This window comes from Ictalurus furcatus, chromosome 12 (genome assembly GCF_023375685.1).
Source record: "Ictalurus furcatus strain D&B chromosome 12, Billie_1.0, whole genome shotgun sequence".
NCBI classification, from domain to species: domain Eukaryota; kingdom Metazoa; phylum Chordata; class Actinopteri; order Siluriformes; family Ictaluridae; genus Ictalurus; species Ictalurus furcatus.
Genome location: NC_071266.1, coordinates 29,493,792 through 29,509,721, shown reverse-complemented (window position 1 = coordinate 29,509,721; position 15,930 = coordinate 29,493,792). Strand labels below are relative to the sequence as shown.

Sequence of the window (15,930 nt, the reverse complement as noted above, 5' to 3'; positions counted from 1 at the left end):
TGTCACTCTCTCTGTAAGGTTATGGTTTCCATAGCAACTCAGAAGATTGGCTTGGGCATCTCAGTGGTTGTGGTTACTGCAGCAACACATTACATATGCTTTGATTGTCTCCCTACTGCCGCCAACCCTCCCAATCCACAAAACACGCACACACACACACACACACACACACACAGAGGAAGATGCATGTTGGATGCAAACACACCTCTGAATTCACACACATGCTGCATTTCTTCTTTCTTTATTGTGTGGGTGAATGAATGCGGCTTTGTCTTTGGGTACGTGTGATTTTAAGGTCAAGTGTTTCTGTGCAAACTGAAACATTAAGTGAGAGGAGGAGACACACACACACAAACACACACACATACACACACACATTATATGAAGGCAACAAGAAATTAAATACATATGCTTATGCATATCTGTGATGTGTGTGTGTGTGTGTGTGTGTGTGTGTGTGTTTCAGGTATTTGATGAACGTGACGTTTGAAGGTCGTAACCTGTCGTTCAGTGAGGACGGATATCAAATGCATCCCAAACTCGTCATCATCCTACTGGACAAGAACAGACAGTGGGACAGAGTCAGTCTACCTGTCTGTCTCTTTACCTGTCTATCTCTTTTCCTATCTACCTTTCTCTACCCGTCTGTCTCTTTACCTAACTGCATGCTTGTTTCTCTACCTCTTTGTCAGTCTACTTATATACCCGTGTGTGTGTGTGTGTGTGTGTGTGTGTGTGTGTGTGTGTGTGTGCACACAGGTGGGGAAGTGGGAGAATGGCTCCCTGTCGATGAAGTATCACGTGTGGCCACGGTTCGAGCTGTACTCGGGGGAAGAGAGTCGCCATGACGACCACCTGTCAATCGTGACTCTGGAGGAGGCGCCGTTCGTCATTGTGGAGGACGTCGACCCTCTGAGTGGAACCTGCATGAGGAACACTGTACCCTGCAGGAAACAGCTGAAAATATAGTAGATACACACACACACACACAGACACACACAGACACACACACTGTAATATTATTGCTGTAGTGTGTTGTGGGCGAAAAATGACGCAGAGGCTCGGAGCTCATTTTAAAATTAGCTCTTTATTGAACAACGTGCGCTCTGATAATAGGGCTCACCGGGCGGTACCTCAGCTAAAGTGAGCAGTGATAGCCTAATCACAAGGAGTGAGATGTAGAACACGAACACTGGATAAACCACAGCAGTACTTTCTTTATTGTGAAGAAGAAATAGATGGATGGATAGAGAGAGAGAAACAGCTGTCTTTACACACACACAGAACCCAACAGAACAATATAGTCTATGTCTCACTCTCTCATTCTCTCATCTCTCTGCCTCTCAGTAATCAGACTGGTGATTCTGGATTGTATATAAAACGCTGCTGTAAAGGGTTCTGCATCGACATTCTGAAGAAGATTGCCAAGTCTGTAAAGTTCACCTACGACCTTTACCTCGTCACTAATGGCAAGCATGGCAAGAAGATCAATGGCACCTGGAATGGCATGGTGGGGGAGGTGAGACCATCCATTACTTACTGATCCATCGCTTTCTGATCCATCGCTTACTGATCCATCACTTACTGATCCATCACTTACTGATCCATCACCTACTGATCCATCACCTACTGATCTGTCGCTTTCTGATCCATTGCTTACTGATCACCTACTGATCTGTCGCTTTCTGATCCATCGCTTACTGATCCATCACCTACTGATCCATCACTTACTGATCCATCGCTTACTGATCCATCACCTACTGATCTATCACCTACTGATCTGTCGCTTTCTGATCCATTGCTTACTGATCACCTACTGATCTGTCACTTTCTGATCCATCGCTTACTGATCCATCACCTACTGATCCATCACTTACTGATCCATCACCTACTGATCCATCACTTACTGATCCATCGCCTTCTGATCCATCACCTACTAATCCATCGCCTACTGATCCATCACCTACTGATCCATCACCCACTGATCTGTCGCTTTCTGATCCATCACCTACTGATCCATCACCTACTGATCTGTCGCTTACTGATCCATCGCTTACTGATCCATCACCTAATGATCCATCACTTTCTGAACCATCGCTTACTGTTCCATTGCTTTCTGATCCATCACCTACTGATCCATAGCGTACTGATCCATCGCCTACTGATCCATCGCCTACTGATCCATCACCTACTGATCCATCGCTTTCTGATCAATCGCTTTCTGATCCATCACCTACTAATCCATCACCTACTGATCCATCACTTACTGATCCTTCATCTACTTATCCATCGCTTAGTGATCCATCACCTACTGATCCATCACCTACTGATCCATCGCCTACTAATCCATCACCTACTGGTCCATCACCTACTGATCCATCACCTACTGATCCATCGCCTACTAATCCATCACCTACTGGTCCATCACCTACTGATCCATAGCTTTCTGATCCATCACCTACTGATCCATCACCTGCTGATCCATCGCTTACTGATCACCTACTGATCCATCGCTTACTGATCCATCACCTACTGATCCATCGCTTACTGAGACAGTAAGAGAGATGATCTGTCATAGAGATGATCAGATATCAAAATGATCCGTTACAGAGATGATTAGATACAGACTTGATCAGTTACAGAGATCATCAGTTACTGAAATGATAACTAACAATCATAATCAGTTACAGAAATGTACAGTTATGGAGATGATTGGTTACAGAAATCATCAGTTTAATGGTGAATGTTGAGTGTGTTTAACGCTTTAATCTTGAATTGTAATTTCATTGTGAATGTCCCAGTTTCATGTTCATTCTGCTCTTTTTGTAGAAGCACATGGGGTTTTTAATTCACAAATTTTCCACCATGAATTTTCCAAAACATATTCATGATTCTGTTTACGGCATAGATACAGCAGATGCCCTTAGTGACTTACAGGAGTGCTTTGTGGTCTCCATGGAGAAATTATCCTCACACTAGTACAAATAGGCCAGGGTCTAAGAATACCGTGAAGCTAAAACCCTGTTAGAGAGGACAGGAGGTAGTACAGATTTTTTTTTTAATCAAATAGTGTGAATTTAGTTGAATTCATTTTTTAATGTGAACTGTTATACTATAGTTATACTATCTGTCTGTTTTTTTTTTATTATTATTTTTTAAAAAATATATATAAATTATGGTGTAATACCTTCAAAGCAAATTATTTGCTTGATTATTTAGAGACCGATTTTGGAATTGGGGTTATGGATTATGTTAGGATAGGGTTTAGAGTTAAAGTTTATTCTTTTTTGTCCTTGAGATTAGATTTATTTCTGGTTTATTTTAACTTACACTGATAAGCAACAGTCATTCTACATTCATCTGCAGCAGAACACTGATTCCAAACACATTCACACTCACACAGGTCCTGCAAAACTCCATCTCAGTACCACCCACACAGGTCAGTTTCATAACAGAGAGAGTGAGAGAGAGAGAGAGAAAGAGAGAGAGAGAGAGAGAGAGAGAGAGAGAGAGAGAGAGAGAGAGAGAGAGAGAGAACACAGGGAGACAGACAGAAACAAGACAAATTAATGAATGCACAAATCTCTCTCACACAAACGAACACATACACACATCTTGTTAGATTCTGTTTTGTCTCGCTATAATGCATATAGGGCTAAACAGTGAGAAACAGACAGACAGACAGACAGAGAGAGAGAGAGAGAGAGAGAGAGAGAGAGAGAGAGAGAGAGACAGACAGAGAGAGAGACGGAGACAGAGAGGGAGGGAGTATGGTAAGTAGAATGTCTATTTCCAGCGTGACCTAGTGTGATAACCCACTTTCACTCTTCTGTTCACTCACTTTCGTTCTGTTCTTTTACTCTCATGGTTGTGTCTCAATAATGATAGGGAGGTAGGGTTTAGGGCTTAGGGTACGGAGAAATGACTCCTATGTTTAAGGATTTTGGATATGCTTTGTCTGAGAGTTAGGAGTAGCATTAAGGTGTTATGGATTGAGATTCTGCTACAGATTAGGGTTTAGGGTAATGGCTTAGAGTCAGAATTAAGTTTAAGTGTAGGATATAGAATTAGGTTAATGGGGTTAAAGGTAGAGAAAGACACACTGAACTCAAATTTAGTGTAGGTTTAGGGTTAGTGGGAATACATTTACATTTACAACATTTGGCAGACGCCCTTATCCAAGGCAACTTACATTTATCTCATTTTAACAACGGAGCACTTGAGGGTAAAGGGCCTTGCTCAAGGGCCCAACAGTGGCAGACTGGCACCGACCGTCCAACAGCTTAACCTCTCAGCTACCACTGCCCTACTGAAATATATCAGTCAGCAGTAACCACACGAGCAACAATCAAACAAACAAGAAAGCACTGTAATAATTACAATGTAAAAGTCAATTTAAATTATTTAGAAAACCAATGGCCGCTGGGACAAAAGAGTTTTTGAACCTATTTGATCTACATGTTGGCAGAGTGTATCTGCAGCCTGATGGAAGCAACTTAAAATCTTGAGACAGGTGATGTCTGGAATCAGCCAGAATTGACTGGACCTTCTTGAATGTCCTGACCTTGACAAATGAGTTAAATCATTCAAGGCCGTACCTGCAATTTTGCTGCACACCTTAACAATACTCTGCAATCTATATTTGTTTTTGAAATTGAGTGACCCGAACCAACTAATCAAAGAAAACATGAGGACAGATTCAATAAAACAAGAGTAAAACATTTTCATAAAAGTATTATCAGCATTAAAGCTTTGAAGCTTGCGATAAAAGTGCATGTGCTGGTGAGCTTTCCTCCACACAGCATCCACCTGAGACTCAAAGGTCAACTTATCATCAATTTCAATGCCAAGATATTTATATTACAACCTCGATCACCTGGTCCCTGTCACAACTGGGGAGATGACCGTAGGATTCTTCCTAGAATCTATTGTCATCTCTTTACTTTTAGACACATTAATGTCCAAAAAACAACTTGAACCCTGCCGTTACAGGACCATTCTCAGGGCAGTATCATCACTGCTCAGGAGAGACATGATCATCTGCAAACTTAATTATATGATGCCTCTCGTATTGGCTTTGGGACTCATTAGCGTACAGCGCAAATAAAAGAGGTGAAAGGACACACCCCTGGGGCGATCCAGTGGAGAAAAAAACAACATCTGATGGGACACCGTTAACCTTCACACATTGTGACCTTCCAGTTAAGAAGTCCACCAGCCAACAAATCAGGCCAGGATCAACATTGTGGATACTTCCTAGCCTTCCTGCTAAAATATGAGGCTGGATGCAATTAAAAGCTGAAGAAAAATCAATAGAAACTAATCTTACCAAAGACTTTGCACCCTCAAGGTGTGACAGAATCATGTTTAATAGGGTGCCAGTCGCATCATCCACACCCCTTGGACACCATTATTCTAGGGTTAGCGGTCAGTTTAGGGTAGAGGTCAGTTTTAATCAAGGGCTTGAGTTTAGATTTAGTTTTGGCTTTAATGCTTTATGTTAGGATTATTAATCTTCACTGGTTTCTCAGCTGCTTCTCTTGTTTAGCACCATTGCCTCTGTTCTGCTGGTTGTAAGTCAGCTATTATTCCAAATGAACTTTACTCTGAGGTATACATAATGTCTCTTTATCTTCTGCTCTAGGTGGTGTTGAAAAACGCTCACATGGCTGTTGGTTCTCTCACTATAAACGAGGAAAGGTCAGAGGTCATTGACTTCTCTGTGCCTTTCATTGAGACTGGAATCAGTGTCATGGTCTCCCGTAGCAACGGCACTGTGTCACCATCAGCATTTCTGGGTGAAAAGCTACTCAAACATACAACAGAATACGCTGCAATAGCTTTTATAACTGCAGATTTTCTTGCTGTAAACCTCAACTGGCTTGACTAATGTACCCCAAAATACTCTGTGGTGTCTGTGCTGTGGAGAATTTACTCGGAAGTGCTGAAGTTGGTGTTTGTGTGTGTGTTCAGAGCCCTTCAGTGCAGACGTGTGGGTGATGATGTTTGTCATGCTGCTGCTGGTTTCCGCCATCGCTGTGTTTGTGTTTGAGTATTTCAGTCCTGTGGGCTACAACCGCTGCCTCGCCGACGGAAGAGGTGATTTTTAAACATCGGTCTCTTGGTCTGTCTGTCTTAGGCTCTTTGTCTGATTAATAATTTAAATACCAGTCATGACAATAAAGCTATGTTGGATTTAATTAACAGAATTGAGAGGCAGATAGAGAAGGTTAATTCACTCTCAGTTTAATTTAGTTAATTATTAGCATGAGTGCTACCTAAATCATTAATCATCAACTATAATTTTTTTTTTTTTTTTTACAGAGCCTGGTGGTCCATCATTCACTATTGGAAAGGCGATCTGGCTGCTGTGGGGTTTAGTGTTTAACAACTCGGTTCCTGTGCAGAACCCCAGAGGAACTACCAGTAAGATCATGGTGTCTGTGTGGGCTTTCTTTGCTGTGATATTCCTGGCCAGCTACACTGCCAACCTCGCAGCGTTCATGATCCAGGAGGAGTACGTTGACCAGGTCTCAGGCCTCAGTGACAAAAAGGTACATGGTCATAAGAGCCACAATAATTCTAATAAATAAGACGGAAGTGTTTCTGAGTTGTGTATATGTTGTGCAACATTGTCCCTATAGCATTCAGTCAATAACAAAAAACAACAATTGTGTATTATTTAATATCTCGGTCTCTTACTTTTTTCTCCTGGTTCTCTCTTTCTCTTTTAGTTCCAGAGACCTAATGACTTCTCTCCTCCGTTTCGGTTTGGGACTGTGCCAAATGGCAGTACCGAGCGGAATATCCGTAATAACTATAGGGAGATGCACTCGTACATGGTGAAATTCAACCAGCGCAATGTGGATGAAGCTCTGCAAAGCCTGAAAGCTGGGTCAGAACCAGCACACACGATCACACACTCTGTGTCTTACATAAATCTATATATATATATATATATATATATATATATATAGAGAGAGAGAGAGAGAGAGAGAGAGCGAGCAGTGAGATACACTTGCTTTCTAACAGTAATGTTAGTTTAATAAGCCAACAAATATTTAACACTAACTAAGCTAAGACGGTTGGCTAATGAGTAAGCTCTTAGCTAGCTACTTAAACAGCGACCTAAGTACAAAACGTACGTCAATTTATGTGGATTAATTTCCTCATGTTCAGAGTATGGATATGTACCTGATTAAGTAAAATTTCATATTATCAAAATCATCAGTTCACGACTCCAAGGTTGGCAGGTTTTTTTTTGTTAATTAATAAGATAATGTCAGTGTTTGTGTTAATTAGATACGCTCTGCTAAGAAAATGTGTCTACGGTTGAAGGATAATCTGACCTAGCGCTCATCTGCTAGGCTTACAGAGAATCTTTAAGTTCGTCCATAATTTTATCAGGAGAAATTCACTCCTTGAGATAAGTGATGTCTCTGATTAATCAATGTCCTAAATACGGGAAAAAATGAACTAAGCCTTAAAGGAATGATATTATTATTTAACAAGGTCACTTCTCACTTGGGCTGATAATGTGCAAAAAGAAAAAAGCTGTTCATTTCGAGGTCAGGAATGTGCGTAACTGAGACACGACAAACTCCCCCAATGCCCCAAATGCGTAACTCTCATTTAACTTCTGAATATCACTCGAGTTATTTTTCAGGTCTTAAATCCTCACTACATGAGCTTAACTTAACCCTGAATATGACTTTATATAGCTATTTAATGCTAACTATTTGGTTAGGTACTTAACTTTAAATAAGCTCCTAGCTTGCTTCCAAGTGCCAACTAGGCTAATTCCACTATATACTGTAGCTATTTGTTGCTAAGGTAAGACTGTAGCTCATTAACAGCAGCTACCAAAACAAGTTATAAACTCATTCACAAGTCCTCATTCAAGTAGGTATAGCTGTGAAAACGCTGTTGCGAGGTAACTGGGAAAAACGGACTAGCTACCTAGGCTAATGATTTATCTAGCTAGCACGTAGCCATGGAGTTTTATATCGACACTATAAAGAGGAAGATGTGACAGAATTATCCGGAACATCAATGTTTACATTAGACTTGCTGGTAAATTACTACTCTGTGTTATTAAAATGACACTGTAACTGCCCTTAGCGTCGACAGCTAGCTACTACATAGCCTGTACGTCTTTTGTATGGACAATGTAAAGACACATTGAGAGTGGAAATGAGATACAACCAGCAGGAACGCCAAAATTTACGCGTTGGAAAAACTTTGTATGACTAAAATTACATTTAGCATCAACTGCTAACACTAATTAATATGGGTTCCACCATATTGAAAAAGAAGATAAATCTGAGCTCTCAGAGAAGTGATGTGTAATCAAGTGCATACATTTTAGGAAGCTGGACGCGTTTATCTACGACGCTGCCGTGCTGAACTACATGGCGGGTCGTGACGAAGGCTGCAAGCTGGTGACAATTGGCTCAGGGAAAGTGTTCGCTTCCACAGGATATGGCATCGCCATCCAGAAAGACTCAGGCTGGAAGAGACACGTGGATCTGGCCATCTTACAGCTGTTCGGAGATGGTAAACACACACACATACACACACACACACACACACACACACATACATGATAAAACCTTAGTGAGCTATAAATCAACATGGACTTACCCTCCTCCTGTGTGTGTGTGTGTGTGTGTGTGTGTGTGTGTGTGTGTGTGTGTGTGTGTGTGTGTGTGTGCAGGAGATATGGAGGAGTTCGAGGCACTCTGGCTCACAGGGATCTGCCACCACGAGAAGAATGAGGTGATGAGCAGTCAGCTGGACGTGGATAACATGGCGGGTGTGTTCTACATGCTGGGAGCGGCCATGGCCCTGTCGCTAATCACCTTCATTGCAGAGCACGTCTTCTACTCACACCTGCGCTTCTGCTGCATGGGAGTGTGCTCTGGAAAACCCGGCCTCACCTTCACCATCAGCAGGGTGAGACACACACACACACACACACACACACACACACACACACCTTTTTTCATTGATGCATGACCATAATAATTTTAAATGACGTCTAAACAACCTTAAGTGACTCTAAATGCATTTGAATACTTTTTAGAAATTGATTTTACACTCATAAAATTCACTTTTAGATCTTACATGATTAGTTTTACTTTATTAGATTTATATTATTAGTTTTACTTTATTAGTTTTACTTTATTAGATTTATATTATTAGTTTTACTTTATTAGTTTTACATGATTAGTTTTACTTTATTAGTTTTACATGATTATTTTTACATTATTCATTTTATATTATTAGTTTTACTTCATTAGTTTTATAGTTTTACATTAGTAGTTTTACATTATTAGTTTTACATGATTATTTTACATTAGTTTTAAAGATCTCAGTATTCAATTCCAGCTCAAAGCTTTCAGCTCAGAATTCAGTGCCAGTTTACTTTTAATAAAAATTCACTTTACTTCAAAAGTTAAATTCAGAATTCGCATTCAGTTCAAAGCCTGACTTGAAAATTCACTTCAGTTTCAGTTTTCAATTTTTAAATTCACTTTCATGTCAACAGTTCAGTTTTAAATTGACTTTAGTTCAAAGTTTGGGTTTAAAGTTCACTTTAAAAGTTTAAAGTGTCAAGTTTAAAATTCTCTTTCATTTTTAAATTGGAAATTCACTTTCAGGTGTAGTGTGTATATTGCAGCATGTGCACAAATGTGTGTATTTTTGTGTGTTATCATAGTGTGTGTGTGTGTGTGTGTGTGTGTGTGTGTGTGTGTGTGAAGGTGTATTGTGACAGTATTTAGGTGTATGTAGCATATGTGTATTGTAGTGTTTTATCAGAGCACACACACACACACACACACACACACACACACAGAGAGACAGTGTTTGACCCAAACATTCGGTGCATAACACCTTTTGTACATCATTGGGTTTGTGTGTGTGTGTGTGTGACTGTGTGTGTGTGCGGTGTGTGTGTGAGTGTGTGTGTGTGTGTGTGTATCATATTGCATTACGTTGCTTTTCTTAATGCAGCTGTAGTTTGAGTTTTAGCAGAAGAGTCACATTTCTGTGTGTGTGTGTGTGTGTGTGTGTGTGTGTGTTGGTTTTGCATTGTGTTTCGATGAGATTAATATAAAGAGCCCTAAGGGAATTTCTTCTGAGCTTGTGAAGTGTGTGTGTGTAGTGAGGTAATGAGATGAGTTCCATAGTTATGTGGTCAAAACACATCAGTAATGGGTTTTGTGTGTGTGTGTGTGTGTGTGTGTGTGTGTGTGTGTGTGTGTGTGTGTGCGCGTGTGTGTGCGCGTGTGTGTGTGCGTGTGTGTGTGCGTGTGTGTTGTTTTCTGACCCCGGGGCCAAATCCATTAGCATCTACACGTCCTGCTCACATAACAAGTAGGAAGCTCAAATAAAATTAGCTTCACTCACTAACATCACACACACACACACACACACACACACACACACACAGAACAAATGGATTCATAGCTCATGAATTGCGATCTGCTGCATCATATAATCCTGTGTTTTCCTCCTTAGCATGTAAACAGGAAGCAGTGACAGGTTATAAATGAACACTTATTAAACTACAGTGTTGTTTAACATGTTAAATGCAATGATATCATGTGTATCATGTATCTTCTTTAGATACTGTTTGACATGCTAACATAGCATCAATGGCTAGCTGGAACGAAACTGAAGGAAAAAAAGTGTATCACTCATTTATTCACTCATTTAAAGCATTATACTATTCCAGCTGTTTTGAGTAATGAATAAGATTGTAAAGAATCAGCTACTTTTGTACAGGAAATTCAACATATTAAGCTAAAATGCCATGCTAATTTTTCACATGGATCAGGTTTTAAAATATCTAATGAGACATCACATCTGAATACGAGTTAAAATTGTAATTGTGTAAGGTTCTGGGTTACTGATCAGAAGGTTGGGGTTCAAGCCCCAAAACCACCAAGCTGGCCCTGTTGGGGCCTTGAGCAAGGCCCTTACCCCTCTCTGCTCGAGGGGGCATTGTATCATGGCTGACCCTCTGCTCTGACCCCAACTTCCTAACAAGCTGGGATATGCGAATAACAGAATTTCACTGTGCTGTAATAATAATAAAAAATATATATGTGACAAATGAAGGCTTCTTCTTCTTAGAATTTCCATCTGCAGGTCAGTTACTACTGTATCTTTGCCTACATAAACATATACATATACAGACACATGCGTGTGCTAATGCTAATGTTGAACATTTGTGTGTCATATGTTTTCTGTTAGCACGCTTGCTGTTTATTTATTATGGGTGCTAACATGTTTCCTCTTTTTTTTTTTTTTGAAAATCACACTTACAGTCACACATTTATGACACTGTTATCACTGTACATTCTCTCCATCCCTCTCCGGCAAAGCTCCGGCTCTTTCTCTAATACTATTAGCATCACAAGCTTGCTGTGGCCATTTTGGCTCTGTCCCAAACCCCAGAATTCATCACTAGTTCGCACTCTTCCTGGAACGTCAGCCATTTTGGCTCTATCCCAACTACTAGAACTCATCACTAGCTAGTTCTCAGACTAAAACTCACTTTCTTTCTGTCGCTCTTACTTATAAAGTTCTCTCTCTCCCCCTCTCTTGCAGGAAGTGTACAGCTGCATCCATGGTGTTGAGATTGAAACCAAGAGTTCAGCAATGAATTCTCCATCAACCACCATAAACAACACACACTCCAACATCCTGCGTCTGCTGCGCACAGCTAAAAACATGGCATCCTTGTCTGGGGTAAACGGTTCCCCCCACAGCGCACTGGACTACCTACGCCGTGACTCGTCCGTCTATGACATCAGCGATCAGCGACGTCACTCGGAGTGCCGAGTGCCGTACCTGTCCGAGAACAATGACAATAATGCATTTAGTGACTATATCGATCAGGTCGAACGCACCTTCGGAAACCTGCACCGCAATGAGAGTGACCTTTACCTACACCGACGTTCGGGCTCCGTTCCTGGCCCTGCCCCCAGCCTGGGTTCTGGCAGCTCATTGGATGGTGCTATTTTTGACTGCTCCGCCCTCACACACAGGAACATGAGCAACTTTGACCTGCTGCAGGGACATACGCCACTTGGACTGCCAGAGCCATACAGGAAGTTCTCCTTTAAAGGTGGGACTTCGGGATACATCCCTGCCTATGATCGTTATGGCGACGGAGACAACATGTCTGACATTTCCACTCACACCATAACCTACGGTAACCTGGAGAGCGACAGTAGAAAGAGAAAGCAGCATGGGGACAGTCTGAAGAAGCGGCCTGCTTCCGCCAAATCGCGCCGAGAACTGGACCACGCCCAACTTGGCTACCGACGGAGACAGCACCATGGGCATCACCGTCACCATGGACACCGCTCTGTGTCTCCGCCTCTGTCAGAACACAAAATGAGAGGAGGAGGTGGATCTTTGTCCTTCCTGTACCAGGACAAAGAAAGCCTTCGAGACTTTTATCTGGACCAGTTCCGTCCCAAAGAGGGTGTGCCCCAATGGGAGCATGTGGATTTGACTGATGGGCCAAGTGGGGGTGGGCCTGGAGGGGGGGCTAATTGCACTAGCCTGGTGCCTGTAGATGACTTCCTGAAAAGCAAACCATCAAAGGTGGAGTCTAAAGTGGGAGGAGGGGAATGGGAGTGTCGAAATTGCCATGCTAGCAGTTCAGGAAGTAAACGATTGGCACAGCACACAGGGGGTGGGGCTTACGGAGCTGGTGGAAGCAATAGCTGTGTGGCATCAGGAGCTGGGGGTGGGGCCAGCCGTCCCACTTCAGCCACATGTATGCGTTGCGATGCTTGTAAGCGTACAGGCAACTTGTACAACATCAGCGAGGACAGCAATCATGTAATGGAGTCGATAAGTGGGCGGGGTCAAACACCATCACAGCGGCGACGAGCGTTTAGCGCGAGACCTTTACGCAGACAGCATTCTTACGATGCCTTCATGGACCTGCACAGGGATGATGAAGGGCTCAGTTTGCGGGCAGGGGGAGGAGCTATGGATGATGTAGGTGGGACTTTTCTACCTCCTCGCAGTGTGAGTTTGAAGGAGAAGGATCGCTGTATGGAGGGCTCATTCTCCCATTTATTTGATACCCAGCAGTTTTATAGCCCCGCCCACCACTCCCTGAGTGCATTCCGAGGGGAAAGAGACCCTTACTTCCTGTCAAAATCACTCTATCCTGATCACACCAATCACAATCCATTCGTACCAACATTTGGAGATGATCAGTGCCTGCTGCACGGCGCTAAAACGTACTATACGAAAAAGCAGCAACGTTCTGATCCGAGGAACCCAGGAAATCCTTCCGGGATTTCATCATTCCTTCCCTCATCTCGATTCACCAATCAGCACTCGGCTCTCGGGCCGCCACGACCTTTTAATGGCACCAACGGCCATGTGTACGAAAAACTCTCCAGCATCGAGTCAGACGTGTAGATGCACAACAGGAAGTGATGGACAGAACAATAAACAAGCGGGGAGGATGAATGGCTTTGACCAAAAGGGCTGAATGGGGGTGGAGCTGGAGGCGGGGTTAACTGCACCAGCCTGGTGCCTGTAAACAATGCTGTGTTCCTGCACCAGAGGAAGTGAAGATTGTGCTACCGAGGAGTGATTAGACAAGTGGCCATCTGGAAATGTGTGAGCGACAATACAAACGAGAGAGCGAGAGAGAGAGAGAGAGAGAGAGAGAGAGAGGAAAGATGATAGATAAAATGATTATTCACTTTCTCTCTTTCCTCTCCTCTCTCTCTTTTTCCTTTGGGTCAGTAGCGAATGAGTCGTATGAAACGCTAACAGGGTAATAAACAATAACAACCACAATAATGCTACCAATAACATTGTGATTAGCCAGGCTGGTATACGGATGTTGCTAACGCTAATGCTGACGCTGATGATGTGTAGAAGTCTATTAATTAATTAATTTATCTATCTATTTATTTCTTTGTTTATTTATTCTGGTTACATTTCCAAGTTTCAGCTATTTTACCATTCTAATATTTATAGCCGAGGGACAAAAGCCCCCATGAACACACACACACACACACACACACACACACACACATACACACATATATATATATATATATATATATATAATGAGGGGGGAAAATGAGGAAGAAATAACGAGTGATGGATGTTGGGAAGTGGAGAAGCCTTTCTCTGTTGTAAATACCACTTTCTACACACACGCACACACACACACACACACACACACACACACACACACAAATACTTCACATAAAACTTGATATTACGCCTGAGCCAATAATCGAGTACAAAGCGCATTGTGCCATTTCATTTTGTTACTACTTTAAAATAATGTATATTTTGAATGCTGTTGTGTTAAATTGTGTAGTAGGCTGCCTAAGTAGGGTGCATTCTCAGGCAGTGACCTAAAGTCTGTCTCCTTAGCACGGAAGTCAGCAAAAAGGACTTCAAAAGGTTCTCAGAGAATCTCACAATTCCCATAATTCTGTTCAGCGGACATGGACGATGCTGAAGGTTTGAGAAACGCGGTGGAGAAAAAAACAAAAACGTCACTTTGATGAAAGTAAGTAATTTTTTTAACTGACTATCATAATAATATCGTAACTCATGGTAAAAGCTGAGCACTTATCATGATGCGGTAATTTTAATATCGGCACACGCCTCCCTGATATACAGGACAGGACCTTTGGTACACTTTTTACAAAATTGAACAAGGTATATAAAAAAAAAAATTTAAAAACGAAAAAAAAAAATTCTTCAAAAACATACATATGCAAAATAGTAGTTAAGACAGAGCTATTACACATGATAAGTGATAATAATAAACCATAGTAGATTATTTGCTTTAGATTCACGCTTATTACCTGAGTAGAGTTAAGAGACATACTGATTTAGGACGCTGCAGCTTTAAGAGCAGGCTTTTCTTAACTGTGTTGTGTTTAGGGCACTTTAATAAGTTTCCCTTAAATTGTGTTTAACGTGTTTGAATAGGACACACACTACGCACACTTTGCTCTATCTCTCGCACACACACACACACACACACACACACACACACAAACACACACACACTGTTGCTGCTTTTTTCAATTCAATTTAGCACCAGTTAGTCCCCGTACATTTAGGCTGTGTCCCAAACGCTAGCGCTTGATCCAAACATTCAGTTCATATCACAGATTTTGAAACCAGAAAGGAGAAAGCATCATAAATTTTCACTGTTGCTAATAGATTGATAGCTAATGGGCCAATTAGCAGTTAGCATATCAGCATCAGCACATTCACCTGACGGAAGATACAGATATGCTTAACACCTATAAAATCTCTAACCTAGCTTTTAAGTAACTGTACACTCGTTGAAACTCTATAGAAAAGTATTAAATGTAATGGTTTTCAGACTAGGAAGTCTAGGGACAGTAGAACATGTACATGGGCTGGACAAACCGGGCCAAAGAATTAGGAAAACCAACACTCTGGTGGAGTAGACAAACGAGGATGATGAGAAAATGATCAATCTAGGGGACTAGAACAACCAAGAAATAAAAGCACAACAAGATGAGAGCGGTGCCTTGCATAAGTATACACCCAGTGACCTGGTAAAGATGGGATTAGCCAGAGAAGCAAAGCCAAGGGTAATGCTCAACATGATGCTACCACCACCATGCTTCACTGGGTGTTCTCAGGGTGATGAGCAATGTGGATGACCAGAGAACTTTTTCACGTTTGCTGAGTCCCCAACATGCTTCCCCCCCCACCCCCAGGAGCATGTTTGCTGCCATTTAAACATGTCCATTTCTAGGCTTTAACACTGCAAAAGTTCAAGGGGGGTGTATACTTATGCAAACCACAGTATTATTGAGACAAAGGGAATTAAAGACTATATATAATAAAGTATTTGTGTAAGATGATGTGTTTACAGTT

At 41.7% G+C, this 15,930-nt stretch overlaps 1 protein-coding gene across 1 annotated transcript in view; it reads left to right on the top strand.

Annotated features, from left to right (window-relative positions):
• The window catches only part of grin2ba (glutamate receptor, ionotropic, N-methyl D-aspartate 2B, genome duplicate a), a 45,836-nt gene extending 31,746 nt beyond the window's left edge, over positions 1–14,090 (top strand). The window contains exons 6-15 of the mRNA XM_053638174.1: positions 467–581; positions 760–968; positions 1,348–1,519; positions 5,645–5,798; positions 5,974–6,099; positions 6,325–6,554; positions 6,735–6,895; positions 8,369–8,556; positions 8,717–8,955; positions 11,620–14,090. Of these exons, the coding sequence (XP_053494149.1) occupies positions 467–581; positions 760–968; positions 1,348–1,519; positions 5,645–5,798; positions 5,974–6,099; positions 6,325–6,554; positions 6,735–6,895; positions 8,369–8,556; positions 8,717–8,955; positions 11,620–13,458 (3,433 nt within the window). The 3' untranslated portion in view covers positions 13,459–14,090. The remainder of the gene's footprint in view (positions 1–466; positions 582–759; positions 969–1,347; positions 1,520–5,644; positions 5,799–5,973; positions 6,100–6,324; positions 6,555–6,734; positions 6,896–8,368; positions 8,557–8,716; positions 8,956–11,619) is intronic.
• The last annotated feature ends 1,840 nt before the right edge of the window (positions 14,091–15,930 follow it).